This window comes from Nelumbo nucifera, chromosome 4 (assembly GCF_055504915.1).
Source record: "Nelumbo nucifera cultivar China Antique chromosome 4, China Antique-T2T, whole genome shotgun sequence".
NCBI classification, from domain to species: Eukaryota; Viridiplantae; Streptophyta; class Magnoliopsida; order Proteales; family Nelumbonaceae; genus Nelumbo; species Nelumbo nucifera.
Genome location: NC_142652.1, coordinates 13,834,853 through 13,858,505, shown reverse-complemented (window position 1 = coordinate 13,858,505; position 23,653 = coordinate 13,834,853). Strand labels below are relative to the sequence as shown.

At 37.5% G+C, this 23,653-nt stretch overlaps 1 protein-coding gene and 1 long non-coding RNA gene across 6 annotated transcripts; one reads left to right on the top strand and one right to left on the bottom strand.

The window, feature by feature from the left end:
• Positions 1-11,364: 11,364 nt before the first annotated feature.
• On the bottom strand, positions 11,365-20,277 carry LOC104608000 (spindle assembly checkpoint component). 4 transcript variants are annotated; one of them, XM_088902605.1, is made up of 9 exons: positions 20,174-20,277; positions 18,591-19,974; positions 18,307-18,476; positions 18,151-18,213; positions 17,966-17,985; positions 17,809-17,853; positions 17,100-17,167; positions 15,872-16,011; positions 11,365-12,200 (listed from the first exon to the last, which is right to left on the bottom strand). In XM_088902605.1, the coding sequence occupies exons 2-9, from the start codon at positions 18,661-18,663 to the stop codon at positions 12,072-12,074; spliced, it is 708 nt and encodes a 235-aa protein (XP_088758731.1). In that variant the 5' UTR covers positions 18,664-19,974; positions 20,174-20,277; the 3' UTR covers positions 11,365-12,071. The 4 variants fall into 4 exon arrangements, with proteins under 4 accessions (XP_088758731.1, XP_088758732.1, XP_088758733.1 ...); XM_088902606.1 differs by having other exon boundaries at positions 18,591-20,094; positions 20,174-20,273; XM_088902608.1 differs by lacking the exon at positions 11,365-12,200 and adding an exon at positions 12,207-12,348.
• On the top strand, positions 12,424-14,662 carry LOC104607999 (uncharacterized). Of its 2 annotated transcripts, XR_016085218.1 has the most exons (5): positions 12,427-13,148; positions 13,258-13,441; positions 13,723-13,825; positions 13,943-14,137; positions 14,261-14,662. It is a non-coding gene; the product is annotated as an uncharacterized LOC104607999 (long non-coding RNA). The 2 variants fall into 2 exon arrangements; XR_016085217.1 differs by having other exon boundaries at positions 12,424-13,148; positions 13,258-13,825.
• Positions 20,278-23,653: the final 3,376 nt, after the last annotated feature.

Genomic DNA, 23,653 nt, shown 5'->3' with positions numbered 1-23,653 from the left:
ATAGGATCTAATCAGGGGTGATCCAAATTCGACCAAATACATGATCCGATCCATTTGCACTCCTAGTGCGAGTCTATTTTCTGCCTTTTTAACTTGGGGAGGGGGAAAAGGAATAGGTGAGCTGGTGCAAGGATCTCTCCACCTCACTTTTGTTAATGGAGAAAAAAAGAAAAGAAAAAGAGAATAATTAATATTTATTAGTTTGACATCCCCTGATATTTTTATTTTAATTTTGAGAGGAAGAAAGTGACAGTGAATAAGTTAGAGTCACGTGAGGCAATGAAAAGCAGTTTTCCCAATTGGGTCGGGCCATGGGCTGTTGTTATCCCAATGGTTAAAGTTTTTTGTATCTTTAATCATCTTCTTCTTCTTCTTCTTATTTTCAGGTTGAAGGATTGCTTTGAAACTTGGAGGCCTACCGAAAATTCCAACGGATTCCGGTCAAAGTATGCATCAACTCAATCGGTACATGTATATAGGGCCAGTGCCCTTTTTTAATGAATATGGAGCCCAATGGCAGACTGTCGCTTAACAAAGAGAAAATGACTGGGCCACATGAGGACCAGTATTTCTTGACCCTCGGTCAATTGAGCCAAAGAGATTGGGCTGCCCAACCACATGGGCCATGGCAGCTCAGATGCGAGCCCAAAGGAATTTCATGTGTGATGTGTTGCCCCTCACAACTCTCTGCCCATGCTGATAACGAGCCACATATATCCACCCTCATTATCTTCTCTTTTGTCATCCATATCAGATCAGATCACATCAGAAGGTAAAGAATAAGAGAGTTTGGGACCTTGGTGGTTGAAGGGCTGACTTTGACTAGACGACAAACACTTGGCCCAATGGTAAGAGATTTTCCTTAAAAATTGCCCATTGACATCCTTCCACAACCACAAACACAAGGTTACGGAAATCTCTGTAATTGGACCAGCCAGGGAAGTCTACCCAAACCAATTTAACCAATGTTTAAAAAATTGACCCGGAACCAGAACTACTGCAGTTTGACCGCCTGATTTAAATAGATTGTCAGTTGCAATTTGAAAAACAAAAAATTAATTCAAGTAAAAAAAAAAAAGAAAACCAAAACCATTATTTGGTCATCTGGGTCAATGAACTGTTAATCAAGTCAACGGTTTTTTGACAAAAAGAATAATTTAAGGGTGAAATAGAACCAGTTGCCTGAACAATTTTGAGGCGGAATGTTTTAATCATCTGAATCAATAATGGTTCAAAAACCATAATTTTAACTAACTGAGCCAGACCCTCAAACCATTTGAATCACCCAAATGCAACTTAGACATCATGGGTCAATGGATCAAGCCAATGCTCAGACCACTTAACCCATGATGAACCAAATTGGTACATAACCTAGCCTAGCCTAGCCTATATTGTTCAGTGAAGCGAGCTATATATGTTACAACTTTTGATAGCTTTTCAAGAGGCTAATGCTCATTTACACCTGAGTATGGGCGTGATTGCCAATCATGTCATTAAAGGGGAAAAAGTGTTTATGCATAGAAAATTCCCTGCATTGAGGGCCTTTTAAGGCATGGAAAATGAGGGGGTGGGGACGTAAATGGTTCCATCAGTCTCATGGGTCATAAAGCTTCAATGTGACAGATCTCAATATAATATAAGCTTTTGCCACATGGGTATCTGTATTTGTATGATTTCTTTTTCATTTAAAGTCCCACTTAATAATGTTTTTTCAGCTCATATATCCTTCTACGGAGAAACAAAAATACGTTTTCACAGTCCAAAAGACTCGTTTTCTACATGCCTTGCCAGGTGTACAGGTGAGGGATGAGATGGCAAAAGCTAACATATAATATATATAATGATACTGCATGCACCAATACTTTTGATAAATGCAAGCTAATTTAGGAAGTTTTCCGACGGGATCTCTTTCTCTCTCTGGGTTATTTTCATTTTTTTTTATATCGAGTTTCTTCCATCCCCCGTCACCTCTATCTAATCTTTTGGACAAGAATTTGAAATCTAAACAAATCTACAAGTGATTGATTCGTAGGATCTCCTTTTAATCATTGCTATTACTTATTAATATAAGACCAACGTTACAAATATGATAATATCATCAAGGCAGAGAGAGAGAGGTTTGCATATAAAGGATCGGCCCCCTCCACTGAGCGTCCTATCTAACAGACTGCCTGGCATCAAAAATTTAAAATGTGTATAAATTTTTACTCTTATAAAATCTGGGGGAGGGGTTTTGAAAATATGGTTGGTTTTGTTTTTGAAAACGAAAAACAACTGTTATAACTTGTATAAGGTTGTATTTAGTTTTGTTTTCATTTGTTTTTGAGATCACCACATCAGCAAAAAGGAAAACAAAATATGTTCTTGAACCCTGTTTTTGTTTTCCAAGGAAAAAATAAGTTGGTTTTGTTTCAAAAAACTATATATGTTTTTAGAATCAATAAAATATTAGTTTTTAAAACAAAAACAAATTTTCTACTATAAAAATTATATGATTTATGGAACATGATGTTGAATAATCAGATGAAAACATGCTTTTGAAACCAGATTCAAAAAAAAACACATATATTTTTTGTGTTTTTGTTTTAAGAAACAATCTGTTTTCAAACAAGATGATTTTGATTTATTTTTAAAACTAGCAACCAAGGTTCAAAATATCGTTACAGATCGGCCGATACGTATCGTTCGAGGACCCTTCTGATACTCCCCTACAGTGGGTATATCGGGGTCTGACCGGTTCAAGGGATGAAAGGGTCCTAAACCAACTCCCCTGAACCAATTTTGAAAAATAAAATAAAAAATAAAATAAAAAACAGGTATCAAAACGCCCGATACACCCCACTAAGTTTCATTTAGACTTTTATAAAAACAAATTTCATTTGGCTGGACCTCTCACTCTCAATTATTCGAAAATAACTCCATCGACCAAATGTAATGGACAAGATTTACAAGATTAACGTGGGGTCATAGTTCAGTCATAAGTCATAAATAAGATCAAACAACCAACCAGTCCCACTACTACCTACGTGACTTGTGGAGATTAATAAGTTAGCCAGTGACTAGCCCATATTGGACAAACGAAACATGCCCATTTTATTACAACCTGTAAAACCATGTAACCAACCAAGCAGTGATTTATTAGGTTGTGTTTGTTTTATCAGAAAAGAATAGAGAAACAGAAGTTGAGGGAAAGTTCTTAAAATTTTTCATAAAATTCCTTGATAATTTCCACCAATTTTCTGCTTCTCACCTCTTATGATAATTAATAGAAAGGAAATATCATAAATGAAAACCACAAACTGCCCATCTTACTGTTGTCAATATTTCAGGTTATCATGGACCATCCATTCCATAGAGCTGATAATTTGCCCATTATGGGCTGATAGGAATATGCATATTTAGAAAGACTGAAAGAGACAAATTGCATCCTATAATGGGAGGGCCCAAAACATAATTTTTTTAGTTAAATTATTATGAGCCACTCTCTTTTTGATATTTTAGACAAAACTTCCACTAAATGTATCCTTCTTGTACAAGTGAGGTCATTAATATTAATTTGAAAGAAGGGAAATTGTCTAAATCTCACCATGAATTTTCATCATTTCTCTTAAATTCACCAGAACTTTTCAAAAAACATGTTCAAATATAAAATACATAAAAACATAGAAATTACAAAGAATATAAAAAATTATAAAAATTATAAAAATTTCAAACAAAATAAAAAAATTATTTTTAAATTATAGAAACTATAGAAATTGAAAAACAAAATCAGAAAATAAAAATTTTAGAAAAAACACTGAAAATTATAGAAAAACACAGAAATTGCAAATAAATAACAAAAAATACAGGAAATTTATATATGTTAGAAAATAGAAAAATGGAAAAAAAAAACAGAAATTATAAATACACTACCTTCAATATCTAAGTGAGAGAAGGTGGTGTGGTGGCAAGATCTGAAGAGGGTGGTGTGGCAATAAGATCTGAGTAAGAGAAAGGGTGATGCAACGACTACCTTCAAGATTTGAGCAGGAGAGAAGGTGGTGTGGCGGCAAGATCTGAGCGAGAGAGAGATAGAAAGGGTGGTGTGGCAGCCAAATCTGAGAGAGAGAGAGAGAGAAAGAGAATCCCAGTCTAACACTAACCTAAATGACCATTTTTCCTAACTCGCCACTCAAGGGTAATTTGGTCATGGAAGATTGTTATTTATGCTGATATGACTATTTCTATTAAGAAACACTAATGGTGCATTAAGGTGAATTTTGGAAAATAAAACTCACTAACATGGGGTCCCATGAACGTTTTGAAAAATTGTGATGAATTTAAGAAAAATGCTAAAAACTCATTATGAATTCTAGACAATTTCCCTCGAACGAAATTAAGGCAGCATCATGAATTAGCCCATTTATGGGCACCTTCCAAACAGACCCATGGGTTTTGGCTGGTTACGTCAATCAAGGATTCAAGGGAATTATTAGAACACAGACGAAAATGGATAAAGAACCAACCCCAGCCTCAATTCCAATGGAAAGGGAATTTTCACGTGAGGACGACGACAAATTGCCTACAGCAAACACGAATAGAAATAATCGATAATATATGATGTGACCAACAAGGAATCCAATCCAATGAATGTATTTACAAATAATCTTTAATTACTGTTTCTCATTTTCATCTTTTCATTTCAACTAGCTAGCTGTGGATGACATTGTTGGTTAATGTAAGGATGCATGAACTATAAATAAATTAATGAGGCTAGCTAGCTATATATATGTTGTGACTTGTCAGCGGGCGACTCGTCAGCTGAGTGATAAGAGACAACACAGAGAGAAGATAGGAGAGGAGTTATGTTGTGTTCCTTGACCAGGAGGCAAACAGCACCCCAACTGCTGTGAATTCGTCATCAACCACAGGATCGCGGAAGGTTAATCGGTTACATGGAAATGAGGTATGAAATCAAGGGATTTTGGCTTTATGTGGTAAAAGGAAGACAGGACACATGAAACCAAAGCAATACACCACTAGTCATTCACTCATTCATGAACATGAATCTGATTCCAACCAACAAGCATTTCCAATTGAATATGATCGAATCCAACCCGACCCTATTTCTTCTAAGAGCTATGACCATGTCTTCCATCCAATAATTTCAGTTGGGAAACTTTCTGTTCTTTAATTAAGCTCACTTTTATTTGATGCATAAGGAGGTGTGAGCTGGGATGGGCTGCCTTACAATTAAAGAAAAGGAAAGGAGAAGGCTACGCTTTGCTACTGTGTGCAGATGATTGGGAGGGTCATTTGATATTTTGATGGACCTGTCTTCTAGGGCACTGCTGTGCTGCTGCTGTTGATGATCATGATCGTGATGGTCCCACACATTTTGGGGGTTTTCTATGACCACGTTAAATGGATAATGCTAGGTTGGATTATAATTTTCATTAGCATTAATGGTTACACATGGAAGTAGTAAAGGCAATCATAGACTGTTCTTTGGCTTCCTCTCTAAATCAAATGAATTAAGAAGTTATTACTTAGATGACAAACTAGAATCCAGAACATGCTTTTATTTTCTTCACCCATTTCATTATTTTTAATTGAATTTGTATATACATGTCAACAGATCTAACCATGTTCAGACACTGAGGCAGTAATGGCGATTCATATTATTGTTCTATTATTTAATCTTACATATTTTTCTTTAGATGACAAGATAGGTAGTAACAGCTGAGACTGGATCTGCTCATCACATAGGGCATCTCACACCCACCATGTATTACAAACATCTCCCTTATTTATACGTTATTATTTATGGGAGATTCTCCCAATAGACGGTGAGATGTGACTGTAAAGTCGGTGTGAGGTGCCCATATAAGAAGCAAATCATCCCAATTTGTAACAGCTCACCACAGAGAGAGAGAAGTGGGTATTACCTACTTGTGCAGTCCTTGAAAGTTGTAACAACTTTTTAGTTTAGTGTGTTGGATTGGACAAGGAAAAAAATGAATATTTACTTGCCCTTTTGATTTGATGAAATTAAAAAGCTCTCAATATCACAAAACCAAACCGGATTTTCTATTCACTTTTTCAATCCACTCTATCCTCCTGAATTGCAGCCACACATCTTTGTTATGAGTTGAGAGATGTGTGGCTGCAATTCTCGTCCTGAATTGCAAAAATAAATTTTGGGTCATCCAACAGTCCAACTTATGACCCAAATTCTCGACTGCAACAACAATAACCCCAGATCTAAGCAAGTTTTACATGAAATCTAAAGGATTTCATGAAATCTTTGCCCATCCGGTGACTTCATCTAAAGGATTTGTATTTTTTTTTTCTATTTCATGTTTTTAGTTATTGAGAATTATTGAATGGTTATAAGATCAGACCATTGGTTTAACTTTCATAGATTTAGTAATTTGGATCAATGATTTCGCTCTCGAAATTGAAGAGATGATTTCAAACCTAACCTGCAAGTTGCAACATGCAGCTTGATATGCATGATGGTTGCCTTCATCTAAAAGATAAGTCAGCAGATTAGAAGGTTATGATTAACCCACTAGATCTTGATCAACAATTCTTTTTTAAGCTGCACCCATGGCTCTATGACTGTCACAGAGATTACCTTAAAAAAAACCATGCAATGAAAGGATAAATGACCATCTTCTACCGTTTCAACTACCGGGATTTTGGACAAAACATATAATATGGTAGAACATTGTGGTTTGAACTGAGCATGTGCTTGTTTCGGTTTTATTAGAATTGAGACTAAAAAGCATTAATTTATCAGGTTGAAGACAATGCATGTCCACATCAATGATCAACCCTTTAAGGCATCAAATGCAAACAAAAATCCCTCCCATTGCACACGTTAAGCAACAGTGCAAAAGGTTTGTTGATAGTTTAATTAGAAGTGGGACCTGTGGTTGGCTTTGAAATAGAGAGTTGAACCACAATGCTAGCGCCTGTGAACCTGTGATTCGCCTAAATTGAAGATTCATCCAGGTTTTGCTTTTCAATTAATCTGTCGGAACTTATTCAACAAATGAGGCTTGACCCAGTGGTGGGGGGAGGGCGGACGATTGGTCTGGCCACACCACACCTTGGATAGAAACTAAGATGAACTCAGGAACCTGTGGAGATGAGAAAATTGTTCACCCTTTTATATGAAATTTAAAGCACAGAAAATAGAAGGAACATTGCAATCAAATTTGCATCGAAGGACAAGCTTTTGTCCTATCAAAACTGTACATGTATTAGTTATAACATATCCAATTAAAGTGAACCCAGAAATATAGTGACCTAACAAATCGTAAAAGAGAAACTAGGAAGTAGGAACAACATCAAGACCAGAAATAGGGGTCATTGCTTGAATGCTTGGTAACATAATGAAACATTCGGCTGACAACGTGGGTTCTGAGAGAGGTCACTTTGTGCAAAAAAGTGAAAAACGAAGGATGTTAGGTCCTTGTCTAGTCCCAGCCCTTTCAAGACTCCCGATAGCCAAAAATCCGCGTGGGAGTAATGACTAATAGTCCTGTTTTTTTAGTAATAATAACCAGCAAGTAAATCCATGCAAATACATCAGGTTGAATGGATATTAGGTTAATTTTGGATTGGCAAATTTGGATTTTTACATTACTTTGAGTCCAGGCCAGTGTCCATGTTTAGGGTTAAATTGACCCTTAACCTGATCCAAACCATTTAAATTATATCCCTGTTTTATTAAGAGAGCCAAAAGAGATCAAGAGAAATTTCAGAAGAAAAAAAGAATTTAATGGGAGAGTAGAAAAATATCACAAACATTTTGAATGATTTTATCAAGAGATGATGGATTTTAGAGAAAATTAAGATATTGGAGGTTGTTTATTGGGACGTCTGGTATTTTTAATAATTTAACTTAATATAAATAACCACGTATGAGAAATGAGAGGGATAGGAGGTCCATGTGAGCTCTATGTCAAGAGGACTCTTCACTTTGCCTCGGATGATATGAGTATTTTTCAGGTTTTTGTTGTAGGCTAAATGGAAATCTGTCAGCTTGGGATGACATATTTGGGTCTTGGCATCTGTTTGGCTTCAGGCAAGGGTCAAAAATGGTTAAGACCCCCCCCCCCCCCCAAAAAAAAAAAAAAAAAAAATTCTTGTTAAAACCATTATTTATATAGTAAGTGAAGTCAGGGCCAAAAACATAATAAAGTGGGTCCTCAACCCCCCACCCCCACACAAAAAATAAATAAATAAAAGCAACCTTGAACAAAAATGTCAAGTATCACTCTCTAACGCTTCAACTCCCAAAATTAAAATAAATGTTTATTTTTTCTTTAAAAAATCTGCAATAGACCCAAGCCTTCCCAGGCCTTTTCTCTCCAAACCCTACCTCTTCTATTTCCTATCTCATTTTCTTGTTTAACTTACCTCCCCCCCACCCCAAAAAAAAAAAAAAAAAAAAACTGATCAAGGACAAAACTTAAAGAGTGATTTAAGAGGAAAAAAGAGATTTAATAGGGGAGAGGAGGCGTTCCAAACATAGACTATTGGAGAAAGAGAGAGAGAGAGAGTTTCAAGAATGGTCATAATGGAGAAAGTAATGGTGAATTTTATTAGAGACAATTGAGATCTAATGAGACTTTTTTTCTAACTTCTTATATTTATTATTGGGGGTAAATCTATGATGTGGGAAAGATATTGTATGGAAAGAATTAAAAATAAATAACCATGCGTGTGAAAAATGAAAGGAGAAGGAGATTCATATGACTCTATGGTGAGACAACCCCTCACCTCCTTCCTCTTTCTAATATGGATATAGTAGATACAAGATTAATAATTCATTTAACACCTAACCACCGTTTTTTTTGAAGTCAGTAGAACCACCATTGACCAGTCACACTTGCAATTTAGTTACACAGCAATGTCCAATTAAGCTACAACTCAAACTCCCAGTCAATGTTCAAAATTTCGATATATATCGGCTCATATTGGTCGATACATATTATATCGGAGCCTTCTCGATATATTCCTACAAAGGATATTTCAGGTCTGCGAGTGATTCAAGGGATAGATCGGCCCCTCTGAATTAGATTAAAAATAAATAAAATAATAAAACAAAAGAAAAAACAATACCGATACAGGCCAATACACCCTACCGATGTATTGCCCTGTATCGATATTTTGAACCATGGGTCTAGGACATTCTGCACTAATTTGCAAGTGGTGCGAATATGAATAAAATGCGACCAGTTAAAGATCAGAGTCCTGTTGCTCGGTGTTGATAGAGGAATGAGCTTGTACCTCAATTGTGGATGCTAAATTTATCAAAACACACAAAAAATAATAGAATTTCGATGCTCTGGAACTTAAATAGATATGAACCGATACTATTGGATTATGCCACATTATAATCTATACTTCTATATTAATTTAGTGTATACTAGCAGAAGTGGCAATATTAGTAAATCATTGTCGGTCGACCATTAGGCCCATTACAATATTACATATTTTAATGCAGAGATTAAACCGTTGTATGGAAGGAATCTTGGCAAAAGTTCCTTGAAGCTCAAGTTTCATTCATTTATAAGAAAGGTGGGTATGACTGAGACGTGTTTAGATACTGGGGCAATACGTATTATGGTACTTTTGGTATAACTCCACGAAATTAATGTGACTGAAACTGCTGGTTGGGTCGCCGGATTTCAACTACACCGGGCTAAGGTTAGGGTTTGGGCTTATTTGAAAACTCAACAAATTCCCAACTCAGCCCCACTGCCCCACCCAATTTGCACTCTTAATTGTAAGTTGTAACAAATAATGAGGTACCTATTCCTAATCTCGATTCTCGCAATTTTAACTATTTGTGATGGGGATGCCAATCTACGTTATACAGCTAACCGCTAGGGTATAGCCGTATTGGAACTTATGGATAAATGTCGGAACTTTTTGATAGTATATCTTTAGTTTATGTTAATAGGACTGATGTAATTACAGCTTATGTAATGTCTCATAAAGCCAAAACCTCTAAATCTTCTGTTCTTTCACTCACCCCTTCCATTTATTTCCAAATTGCTATTTACATGTAGGAGGGGCCGGGTCATGTATCTCTCATGTTTTTTAATGGTTCCTTTATATTTTAGTTGACATTTTTCAACACTTAATAGTCTAACAGGTTAACGTAGCAAGTACTAGTTATTGAAACAGAAGGAAAGACACATTGGGTTATTCGGTGCCAATTAGGGGGCGTTCTTTTTTCAGATTTTGAGAGGGGAAAAAATTGGTCAATAGGATTTTGGTTCCCATTGACCAAGAATCACATGTCCTTTTTTCAGATTTATGTAGGGACTATGGAAGTTTATTTTTTTGGGTATCACTTACCCATCTCTTAGGTGGATAAATAACTTTCTCACCTTAAAGGGAAAGTTGCCAACACTTAAATGGGACAAAAATGCCCTTTTTAATAATGGATTTTTATGGCTAAAATGGCCATTGCCTTATTTACATGAGAAATAAAAGAATATGGGTAAATGCACTTACCCGGGTAAATGTTTCCCAGGAAAAACTTACCCAAGTAATTGCATTTGCCCAAGTAAATAACTTACCAAAAGGAAATGGGGCCTTAATGGTTTAAAAGAAGCCAACCTGGAATCAGAACCATTTTGGCCACCACTTTCTAGGTCAACAGTTTAACCATCTGGTCCAAACAGATCAGCATGCTGAAATTTAAAAAGTAAAAAATAAAAAAATAATAATTAAAATATAAAATAACTAAAAATCTATTGTCTGAGTCAAACCGGAACCCAGATTTCTTAATCACTTTTCCTACCCACTCTCTACCCGCCATGAATTGAGAGATGTGTGGCTGCAATTCACGACAAGTTGAGAGTGGGTAGTAAAAGTGAGTAAGAAATCCCGTTTGATCAAACAGGTTGACAGTTCAACCATCCACGTCAGTGGGTCACTGACCAAGTCAACGGTCTTTGGTAAAAGAATGGTTCAGGGATGAAACAGAACTGGTTGCTTGGCCAGTCTCTCCAGGCCAAACAGTCCAACTGTCCGGATCAACGACCATTCGAAAACCATGGTGCTAAGCACCCTAACTTTTTGGGCCTACAGCAGCTTTGCTATGCTTCCATTCCCAAGTTAGCAGATAACACATTGACTAATGAATGTAATAAGTGACCGTTGCTAATAGAGGAGCTACCTTTTGATGTGGGGCTCAGGCCCCTACCATGTGGGTCCCTTCACTCTTTCAGTTGGTTTCCATGTTCCTAAGTTGCTGGAGAAGGAAAGAAAAGACAAATAACCACTGATCCCTAGCCATTCAAGACTTCAGGAGGGAGTATCCCTCTCAAACCTCCCTAAAAGCAAAGAAACAGATAAAGACATAAGAAGATCTAGCCATCTTTATTACATACAATAGAAACTTCTTTCCCACAGAAACCATACTGATTTTTACAGGTTTAAAAATGACTGCTTCGCAGGTATTATATACCTCTGTGCAGTCAAAACTAACAAAACTCTAAAGCATTTCGTCTTCTAAACAGAGAGAATCCCATCAAAATGGTTACAATATCCTGTGAAGCCTTTAACAACTAGCTGGGCATCATATCAATTAACCAAAGCAATAAGCTTTAGGTTTGATTTTGTAGAGCCCCTGACAGCAACACTTCCTTTGTGCTTTACCAGGAGAATTTTTCCAATGGGAGGTAACAACATTTAAAGACCATGTAACCTAAGCAGCCAAGATAAATGATATCAGTTTCTCTCATTTGCCTGAAGTATTCCTCCCAATGCTCCTGCATTATCTAGATGACAGCTGGGGCACAAAAATCTCCTCTGCAACTCCTCACCAAGAGATGCACATGACTCTTCTAGTTCAGAAATCTGCTTTTTTGGCTGTCAAAGGAACATACTTGGCAATGGACAACAATGCACAAGCCGGTATCTTATCACAGTATTCTCAGATATCAAGCACTAGCAACCCGAGAAATTCTATCTTCATATTGTCACTTCCACAAATCTTAGTGCCATTAATCAATTGATACATGGGCCACAATAATGCTACCAAATTTGTTACCGCTGTATCAGGTAGTGCATCTATTTTTACTATGATGAAAAGGATATCTTGTGATATGCTCAAGTTCTTTCATTTCTTTCACAATTTCCTCCATTAAGAACACTTGCCTTTCAGACTGAACAAACTCCGGCTGGACCTGAAGGCAGTTTTAATATCCAAAGCATAAGTGACCTCTCATCACTTTATGAAGAATATCAAAACCATTAAATAAGAAGGTGAAATCTAGTATACTGCAAATCCAGCAAAAGCGTGATCTTGCTGAGTATTCCTCAGGTTACTACTTGCTGAGTCCCGTAATGGAAATGATCCTCAATGAAAAAAAGTAAATAAGAACAAACTTTGGAAATGGTATAACATAGATTATATAATTTAAGAAAATCTCATGATGTTTTAACAGAAAATATAAAATGAGTCTGACAAAAAAAAAGATTCTTTCAGCTTTTTGTGCAGCCAAATTTTCATTTTATGCCAAAGGTGTATGAATTATTAAAAAATAATCCTTACAAGCAAGAAGAGCTACTTAAGTAAATGTCAATCTATAACTTCTTAGAGTTAAAAAACAAGCAGAAAAACATGAAGTCAACTTGATGCGAAATATCTTTCAGATTTGAATTGTTGCCTAAGATCTATACTACTTATAAAAGAGCGAACACCCTCTATTTCTGGAATTTTCATTGGACATGTTCTGCCCCCCTCTCTATGCATATGTAGAGGGCATATATGTCCTTTACTCTCACTGGATTAGAAACCGGAAAACAGTGCCCTCTCTCCCACAAACTCAAACTGTTTATCTCCCACAAACTATTATTCCACTTCTGAGTAGCTTCCTTGCAAGCGGTTTCATCTCCCACTTTTGAGTACCTTTCCTCCAAGCGGTTTCATCTCCTACATTCAAAGAGATCAACGCTTCCACGATGGTTTATCTATGAATGGTTATTATTCTACTTCTGCCATTCTTATAATAAGGATGGACAAGAAAGTGGAAAATCAGAGTATGCAGAGAAACCCAAGACAGCTACCCAAGAGGGGAGCCAGCAACAAGAGGGTGTCGTAGTTGCAGTGATGTCCGTCGTTGTTAGAGAAGGTGGGAGTGGCTGGAAAAAAAAAAAAACCTTTTGGTTTTTAATTTAGTTGATCTTTTTCAGTTCTTTTTGATTTTTTTTCCTTCATTTTCTTTTGGGTTCTGCTTGAAGGCCAGTGTTTTTCGAGATGCCGGCACACCAGCAGCGGCAAGCATGGAGGTGGAGGTGGAGGCCGAGAAGACACGGTTGAGGTTGGCAATGAGAACACCAGTGGTTCTGGAAAATTCAATGAAGATGGCGATGCTGAGAGAGAGCAAATTTTTCAAGGGTTTTATCACTATGTTCATTTATTCAAGTTCGTGCCTCCTCTGTTTATGGGCTTTCGATTTCTTTTATGATTTGTAATGTTAAAACTTGTATTCTTTTTTTTTTGATGAATTAAAACCTGTATTCTTTCAATCCTTCGAATTTACTAGACTTTTTTTAATCTCTGTCTATCGATTTATGTATATGTCTTGGATCTGGTTTATAGCTGGGTTTTCTTCCATTTTAGTTTTGCTTGTTTCTTCTTTTCCTCTCTTTTTGCTCACATTAAAGTACGTTTTGTCTGCTTTTCTTTCTTTCTTTTTGATCAAGTTTACTTTCAAATGGAGTCTTGGCTTTCTGCCAACACGTGAGTCTCTTCTTTTTCTTTATGGATTTCTGGAGGATACTGGATCGATCTTTTCACTCTTAATAGGTAATCCAATCCACTTGTAAATGTTCGGCCTTTTTTATTTTCTTTCTGGTTTCCAACAGATGGGTTTCATTGCTAAACATGGAAAAACACTAATTCAAATCTTCATCTTCCTTACAGATGGTGGTAGCGTGATGAAAGAGCTGGACATAAATCAAATCCCCTCAGGCACAGAAGAAGTGGGAAGTGCAGAAGAAGAAGAGACCAGCTTGGGTGGTGGTGGTGGTGAAGGCCCTCACCGTAAGAAGCTCCACCTCACAAAAGAACTATCTCGTCTACTGGGAGAGTTTCGGACAGAACCAGACCTTGAATCCTGTAACTCATTCCTTCGCAGATGATAACCCTCTTCGATTATAATCTTCCATGCAATTGCAGTCTGTTTTTTTTTTTACTTATCACTGACAATTTTCCTATTTTGATATTTTGTGTTGGGGGCAGAAACAAAAGGAAGCGTTGGCTTTACAGCTGAAGTTGAAACCACAAGAAGTTGAAGCCTGGTTTCAAAACCATAGGGACAGGTGCAAACAAACTCCGTACCCTAATTAATAACGAATCAGAATGCAGACTTCAAAATCGATGTGGGATAAACATCTTCAATTTATGGTTAATTAATTGTTTGGGATCTGGAAGGAAATGAGCAGAAGGATCTTTGAAGGGAAACAGTGAATTTTTTCCTGATGATAGAGTAGCAGATTTACCATACAGAGTGTAAACATTTGGAATGCTCAGATTTTGGTGTTAATTTTGGCCAACTTTAGACCTTGTAGCTGCAGATATTTTATGTTATCAATTTTCCTTTTGTGTTATTTATTGGTAAAACTTCTTTACTGTTTGTTGCAACCTTCTGATATTTTATCAATTTCAGTTTATTGTCAAAAAAAGGAAAAAAAAAAAACCTTCTTGGCTAGGAGAGTACCTTTCTAATTCATTTCATGGTGTTAAGGCTAGGTGTCAACATAAGTGTGCCTAAGTAATGCCTGACATCTAAGGAAATGGCAAGTGATTGCAGGTGTTGGGCAGACAAGAATTAGGGTGTCTCATTAATTTTTTGATCAACCCAAAAACATTGAATACCTAGATTCATATTCAATGGAAGCTCAAGAGGCAACCCAAGACTGATTTTTGGCAAGTAACAATACCATCTACATTGCCACGTGATTCTTTGAACAACCTCATCCAGATGAGTTTCTTGTTATATGTGAGCCCTGTGTTGAAATTTTTTCTTCAATTTCTTTTTAATTTTCCATACTTTAATCATTATCATGACAATCTCCCACGTGAAACGCATGTGCCCACTTACTAGTATTAAAAATAATCACAATATTGATCAGTCACTAAAGCAGAAAGCATAGAGCCTACAAGCTAGATTACACTAGCAATGCATGATCCTTCATAATATGTCAAAATATAGTCAGACAAAAATAAAGTGTTGCAGACTAAAATTGTGAGATTAATAGGCCCCTCCTTTACCTTCTGGTTGGGCTGTAATGATCTGCGGTAGTGTGTCTGCGTGTGTGTGTGTTTTGAATTGATTCCTTAGTAAACCTTATTATTCTTCCTTAAACTAGTGTTTCGCAACAATTGTACAAAGATGTATACCATAGAAGAAATAAGGGTCCGTTGGGTTTGCTTCCGGAATCAGAATCAAAATCCCTCTAATCAGAATCGAAATGGTCTATTCCCATAGCCTGTTTGGTTCAGACAGGATTCGGAATCGGAATTGGAATCAGCTGGAATGAGATCTCCTTCCCAAGGGAGGGGGAGGAATGGCCATTCCACCAGGAATGGGAATGGGATTCAGATTCTGCCCAACCAAACTGTTGGAATCAGAATGGGCCATTTCAAGTCTGATTCCAGACACCCATTCCCACGAACCAAACGGGCCCTAATATATCATAATGCATGGCATATGAACCCTTTAAGAAAATTTGCATAGCAAAAGATAATCCATTCTACCACGAACAGTATCAGAAGATAAGTTTGATTCCACCATAAGTAAAGCATAGTATGATTACCAGCCCAAAGAAAAATGGTGGACCAACTTCTCACCTTCTCATGAAGAGTTTGCTCTTCTTGGTACTGTTGTTCCTCCATGTGAGTTTGAGAAATGATGTGTGCAAGCTCATCCTCAAGACCTTTTAAAGCAACTCCTGTATCAAGCATCGCTTGCCTGTCCTCAAGCATGTGGCCTGCTTCAAAAGCAAATCAAAACTACTCCCTTCGAAATTTACAAAACAAAGCAAAGAATATCATGCATAATTTCTTTTGGAAAGGTGAACCAATTTGCCATTAACATTTATGTAGTTAACCTAGTTACTACTGATAAGCACCATAATTACCAAAGTTCCACTTCTGTATTATATACACCATATTTGATGATTTATTTGGTAAAGTCAACATTCTCAGTGTTAGTTATGACACTTCCACAATTCAGGCATTTCCTTATATGTCTTAAGTTTTAACACAGTTAGAGCATGTAGAAGAACTTCAACAACAGAATTCATTTCAATACCAGGAACCAAAATTGAGAAGCAACAAGAATAAAAATTATGACTATATTCCAGTCCAAATTCTCTGGAAAGAGGAGAGAAAACGAGAAGACTGTTGCATGAAGAAACAAAAATAGCGCTTCTTTTCTCCCTTCTACTTTTTAGAGTAAACATCTAATTTGGCTTTTGAACATCCTAGATAGAGCTACCAAGTTCATAGCCCATAAATTGCAAGTCCCACTCCAAAAACTTAGATGTAGTTATCAAGCTCCTAACCTGGAATTACAAAGCATTAGTGAATTATGTGATCAAAATAAGATATTTTTCTACCATAGAAATGGAGTAAATATCTAACAAAGTACATAATCATCCACAAGATTGTACATACCGATGAGGCATACGGTAAGCAAATGAATGAGTAGACCAATATCAAATGGAGGATGAAATCATTTTTGTCCCCAACATTGAAAACATTTTTATGTATTAATGGATCGATTGAATGTCTTGTTACCTCATAAAGTCAAATGTGAAATATCAACAAAAAGGCATTAATCATCACTTACATAGCTTCATAAAGTTTTATATTCAAATTAAGACTGAATATGGATTAGCAGAGTTAACCTGACCATACATTAAAGACAAGTTCTAAGCAAATTCCAGTTATGTAGCAGCATTGTCCCCAAAAGTGGAGAAAACTAGTCACAAACTGAACATCCTGTCATTGTAACTGCACATGCAAATCTAGTATGATATTTTCACAATTAATGTCCAGAATTAACCCCACATACCATGATCTGATGAAAGCTCAAGGCATTTTTCTTTATGAGAAGCATGAGCATTTGTTTCTTGAAATTGCCTGCAAGGGTAAGTTGAGAGTTACTACTGGACCCATATTTCTTCCAGCTATGGTATTACAACCCAATTCTGAGACAAAATTTAGATATTCACTTGAGGCACAATGTCTAGCACAACTTTAACAAGTATAAAAACTTGAAAGCCATACCCTTTTCTTTACAAGTATAAAAACACAATTATCGTCAAACTGGAAAGAAGGCAAATGAACTTTTGGACTAATTGATTTACATTGGTCAAGAAAATAACACCTATTGTAAAGTACATGAACTAAAGGTGACCTAGACAAATGAATGAATCGAATAGCATTTCCATGTTTTCCTTTCCTACATTTGTGCTTCAGTTAAGTGACCTCAGACCAAATCAAATACCACGGTTAGAAGAGAGATGGTATCAAGTTGGGTTACAAGCCAAACCTCCTTTTGAGAGATTGTAATTCGTGAAATTTGATTAGAAATTAAATGAAATATTCAATGAACAGTGGGAGGGTGGCAGGAATCTATTGTCATGGCCCAATATTTGGTAATCTAGGCTCTTTGTTGAATTTATAAATCCAACTATCATCCATGTTTCCTTGTGAAGCACATATTGTTGGAAATGGAATGGGCAACAAAGAAAGAAATAAAATATTATAGATGAGCGAACCTTATCTTTTTATTGAACTCGAACATTTCGGTAATAAATTTGTCTCTGCATGGACAATAATAAGGAATAATAAGGAACAGTCAGAAAGCGGAAAACAATTCTTTCAATTTTAAACAGATAAAAATGGAAAAAGGCATTGATGAAAATTAGACCATACCGTGAAATTTCTTCGTCGTTCTGTGCATCATGTAAGCGCAATTATACACACACGTCCATTTTCCAAAATTCACGCAATCTCAGTAAGAAGATTTCAGTTGGACAAAAATGTGCGCATAACCAATTTCGAGAACATTTATCATAAAAAATATAAGTAAATAAATTATTTAGAGCGGAAACCCGTGCCTTAAGAGCTTCCAAGTCATACCCAATCTTCGATATCTCATCTTGAATCGCAGAAATCCTGGCCTGAAGGTAATTCCAACAGAAATATGTGAATCTGTGATGACATGAGAGGATAGATCCACCTGATCACCAAGTCAAAAAATAAGCTATCAAAACCTCTAAGGCTTGAATGGAGGCTTCATTCAAAGATAATTCCACTTCATAGCCTTGGAGCTCCTGCTCAGTAGTTTCTTTGGAGCGTTTGGTGTCTCCATGCTCTACGTTAGCAGCGCCTAGTTCAGATTGAAGATCTTGGATTCTCCTTTTGAGACCATCTAATCTTCGTTCTGAATAGATTAACATTTCAAGGATATTTAGGTGATATTGTCAGAGACCGGAAAAGGAAAGACGGATCAAGGAATATATCATTAACAGAAACCATAAGCAATGGATGAAATCACCTCCATGGGACTTTTCCGAGGCAAAATCGCGAATGAATGTCAAGAGATGCTTCTGAGAATCAGCTCCCGCCATTAAGAACTTCGAGCATCTTCGTTTTTCCCGCCTTTTTGCAATGTTTCACCTTATTTATAGCTTACAGTGCACTACCCGCTATATGGCAGACGAAGGAACTTGAAAGTTCCGTCCGAAACCAGATCGTAAGTACGCTCTACAAACGGTTAGAGCCACAGGTTAGAATGCCCGGTTGGGAGGGGAGGGCTGAAGCGCAGCGGCTTCTGGCTTTCCAGAGCCCGGGCCCAATAAGGACAGCGTATAAGCTATTGCCAGTTGGCTTTTGTAAAAATTCCGATGAGCCCAAATCCGCTGTAGGTCAGTCATTTGAATGGCTTGATTGCTTCCCCGCGAGCATCCGCTACAATTTCTTTAAATAGCTTATGGAAAGCGCTTCAAAGTAGTTGAATCAATAACTGAATCTTCAACTCAACCTACTTAGGCCTAGTTAGGCCTTGTTCACGTTTCCGCAAGTCATTTACGTGGGTAAATATATTTATCAGGCAAGAAAATACTTATTCCCCATGTAAAGTTGTGAAATAACTATTTTATCCAAAAAAACAGTGACACTATTGAAAGGGTAATATTATTGCATTACGAAAAGTCCGCGTTCTGTGCACCCGTGGGTGCACTCGACGAGTGAACCCGCCAATAGGATTCGACCACGTCGATTATTCAAATGTTAACAGTCAAATGCGCCATTAACTTGGATTCGACGGTTCAACCGGATACAAACCAGAGCCAAACCCATACTGCGAGATTTTTGAGTGATTTCCTCTAGAGCTTTCCTCCTTCCACCGAAACCTTCAAGTGACCGATGCAGTAAACCCTATTTGCTTTTCCCCTGTATTCTCTGGCAGCCATCGACGGCAACAAGGAGAGCTCCGACGATTTTTTTGTCCGCAATTCGGAGTTCAGACTCAAATGATACTCTCCCTGTCCCTCACAGAGCGCTCCTTTGTAAGAATCTGATCTAGACTCCTCCCTTATCATCTCTATTCAATATTCACCGAAGCCCCCAGCTCCTTCACAGTTCACACATCACACCCCTTTGGCCCAATTATTTGCTCGTCCATTGATAATTCTTCGGTTTTGCTCTTCAAATTCTGATAAAGCATCAAAGGCGGCGATGGGATGAACTCGAATCCACCACCAAAAATCGATTTATTCATAGGCAACAACACGGATTCAACATCTTTTTGAATCTTCCGCTTAGCTCCACGGGTTCAAGTACTCTATTGATTCTCCTTTGCATAGTCCAAAATTAGGGAACCTTCGATCTCTTCTTTGCATGTTCAATCATCTTGAATCTTTCAAAATTTTTTATTATCCCTAACCACCAAGTGACCAAACTATTTATTAGAGACCTGAACTCAAAGAACTTCAGTTGAATAAATTCGGTATTGTGTATATGGCAAAAGCTAAACTCGAGCCCGGCCATGAAGAGGTTTACTGTCAATATAAATAAATGCGCACTCAAAACCAGCGCATCTGATGAATGAAGAAGAAAAAGAGAAAGAGAGAAACGTACCATTGGAGCTCTCGCCATCGTCGGCGGCGGCCACTGGTTCGAGTCACAGTGTGGGTAGGGTTCGGTCTCCAAGGGGAAAACATAAAGGGAAAAGTCAAAAATGAAGTTTGTCAGGGGTTTTGATCTCCATTTTGTCATTTTGCGGCTGCTTGAACCGCTAAACCCAATTAACGGCACTTGAAACGTTAACGGTACATATTCCTTTTCCTGATTGACATGGAGGACTCTGATTCGCGGGTTCACGCGTCCAGAGCACACATGGGTGCACAGAACGCGAATTCCATTACGTATTAACAATTATCGGTATATATGGATAAGTGATTTGTCAAAGTCTCAGGATGGTCTTATTTGTCCAATTAAATGAACCCTCGAAAATTATTATTTTCACGAAATTAATTAATACCAAAATATAAATGCTATTTTATTTATTTTCCCTAACCCACCAATTTACGTGCCCTCACTTCCGAAAAACACACAAGGCCTTAGAACGCTATCTACCCCTATTGTAATGTCTTGTGGGTAATCCGGTAACGTGGATAGTAGACCCAAAAACAAATAAGGCCTTAGACTAGTGTTCACGGTTCAATGATTCTTTTTTGAAACTAAACCGAACCGATACTACAAGTTTTTGAGAATCCTCTAATTGAAACTAAATCGAACCAGTTGATCGGTTGGGTTCTCCATTTTATTTTTGTTTTTCATATTTATAATATATTACAAATAGATAATTGTAAATATCGCATATTTATATATAGATAATATATATATATATATATATATATATATATATATATATATATATATATATATATATATATATATCCAGCCAATTCAATTAATCGAAATTTTTTTGTTTGGTTTTCTTGATTTGGTTTGATATTTTATCAGCACCCTTAGCATTGTGGCCTTCTCGCTAATTCAACCAGTAACACAAGTGACACAACCAAGCTTCACTAGGCTCGAGCTTTTCATGCGTTATTCGAGTCTATCTCGTTAAAAGCTCAATTTGGCTCAATTTAAGCCAAGTTCAAGCCTAGTGAAGCTTGGCTCGTGAGAATCACGAGCTTAATCGAGCCTTATATATATATTGTTAAGTTGATTGTTTTTATGTATTGTTGGTTCGGTTGATAAGTGTACATGTTAGTTAGTATTGGGTTTTAAGCTGTTAGGTACTGGGCCTAAGTCTGTTTAGTGTTTTAAGTAGTTTGGGTGTCCCATCACTAATCAGGGGCATTTCCAGACATTTCATGTAACACTGTATTGTAATCTACTATAAATAATAGTACTGTCGACTGGGTTACTCAATTCGACATTCTCAACACTTATTTGCCTTCACCTCTCTTCTACTACTTCAGCTACAACCTTTCAGCAAACATGGTATCAGAGCATTAAGCGATCTTCTGGTTATAGCCGACGCCAACTCTTCTCTCTCGCTTTCTTTTTCTCTTTTTTTATCCTGGATGCTGCGGAGAAACCCTAGGGTTGTCGTAGAACAGAACAAGGTTCGAACCTAGGGTTTCCCCTAGTTGTAGGGCACAAGGGAAGTAAGACCCAGAAGTTGATGTCCTACTAGACTGCTTCTAGTAGTTAGTAGCCATTCGGCTGCTTAAGAGAGGTCTGTATAGGACAGACCTAGGTTGAGGACTGATTTTAGCAGTCCTAGTATTGGTCATAGGGGTGAGCACTCTCTACAGTAGCAGAAGTCGAAGCCCAAGAGAAGTCTAGATAGTGCAATGGTGGAGAGCTCTCAGTTACTAGCTCACAAAATTCTTCTTGCTATTGTAATTGGTCCACTTCAAAACTGTGACCACTTCGGCTAGTCTGAAACAGTGTTGTCTACACAAAGTCTACAACCAAGATGTCTTCAATATCCGGAGAGGTCTCTTCTAGGGATAATAGACCTGGTGGGAGGTCTTCAAATCTGGAGAACCCGAATCTACACAGCTTGCAGATTACAAGTGTGTTGCTGGATGAATACAACTTCAGGGAGTGGTCCATTTCTACAATGCTTTTTATTACTTCCCGTGAACTCACGGGTTATTTAGATGGGAAGAAGAAGGAACCCGAAGTTGGCAGTGTGGAGTATGCAATGTGGCACAAGGAGAATGCCACAGTTATGTCCCGGTTGCTTGCTTCTATGACTCCACGAGTTGCTAGGACTATTCAACACTTTTCCACAGCAGCTAAGATTTGGGAAAAAGTGTCAAAAACCAATGGACAGGAGAAAAACAATACTAGAATTTACAGGTTGAACCAAGACATTATTGCTTTAAGGCAAGGGGATATGACAGTTGCAACATATTTTGCAACTCTGGAAGGATTGTGGGAAGAACTTGATCATCACTTGATTCTGGATTGGGAGAATGCCAGGGATAAGGAGAGACATGATAAGAAGATTGAAGAGAGCAGCGCCTTTAAGTTATTGGCTGGCCTGGACCCAATGTATGAGGGCATGGTCACAAATTCTTGGAAGAGATGAAATGCTCGAGTTACATCATGTTTATTATCTGGTACGGAATGAAGAGGTCAGGAGAAAGGAGATGCAAATTGACACTCAGATGCAACCAGCTAAACAATCTATAGAACATTCAGCCCTGATTTCTACAAATCAAAAGGGGGACAGATATCCAAACAAAAGGCATCTTAAGTGCACTCATTATGGAGGTGAAAGACATGTAAAAGAAAAGTGTTGGGTCTTGTATCCTCACCTGAAGCCAGCTGCATTGAGAAAAGACAAGAAGCGACAGAAAGGTCAAGCAGCAAGTGGGAACCTTGTCACTAGTAATAATGGTGATAGCTCACAGAGTATACCAACAGTGGCTTCTTCTTCCATGGGGCATGTTGCTAATTCCTCCGGAGCCGGTACCTTGGGCTTCACTACTGGTGAGGTAGAGGTCATTAGCCGGGCTTTAGCCTGTCTAAGGAGTAACTCTTTTGCTTCCACCTCTTTTGCCAAATCAAGTATAGTCTCTGCCTTTAATGCAACTAGTCTTATTGACTCTACTTCTTGGTTTATTGATTCCGGTGCAATTGACCACATGACACATATGTCCTCATTATTCTCTTCATATCACTTGTTGTCTGGTCAGGACAAGATGAGAGTTGTTGACGGGTCTTTCTCCATCATATTTGGCAAAGGGGTGGTTGATCTAAGCAAGGACCTCTCTCTCTTAAATCAGTTCTGCATGTTCCTACTCTTACCTCATGAGTATGGAGGCCTCTACTATTTTGATACAGACATCGGTTCAGCCTTACAAGCATCTACTGCTAGTGGTCCGGAGAATGTAGAGTCAATAGCTAGGTTGCATCTGTGGCATGCTAGGCTATGTCATTTACCTTTTTCTTCATTGGAAGTGTTGTTTCCCGAATTGTTTAAGGGCATTTCAGGTCAGAGTTTAGTCTGTGAAGTATGTCAACAGTCAAAATAATGTAGAACTGTTTATCCAGTTTCCAGTAATGAAATTCAAGCTCCTTTTGATT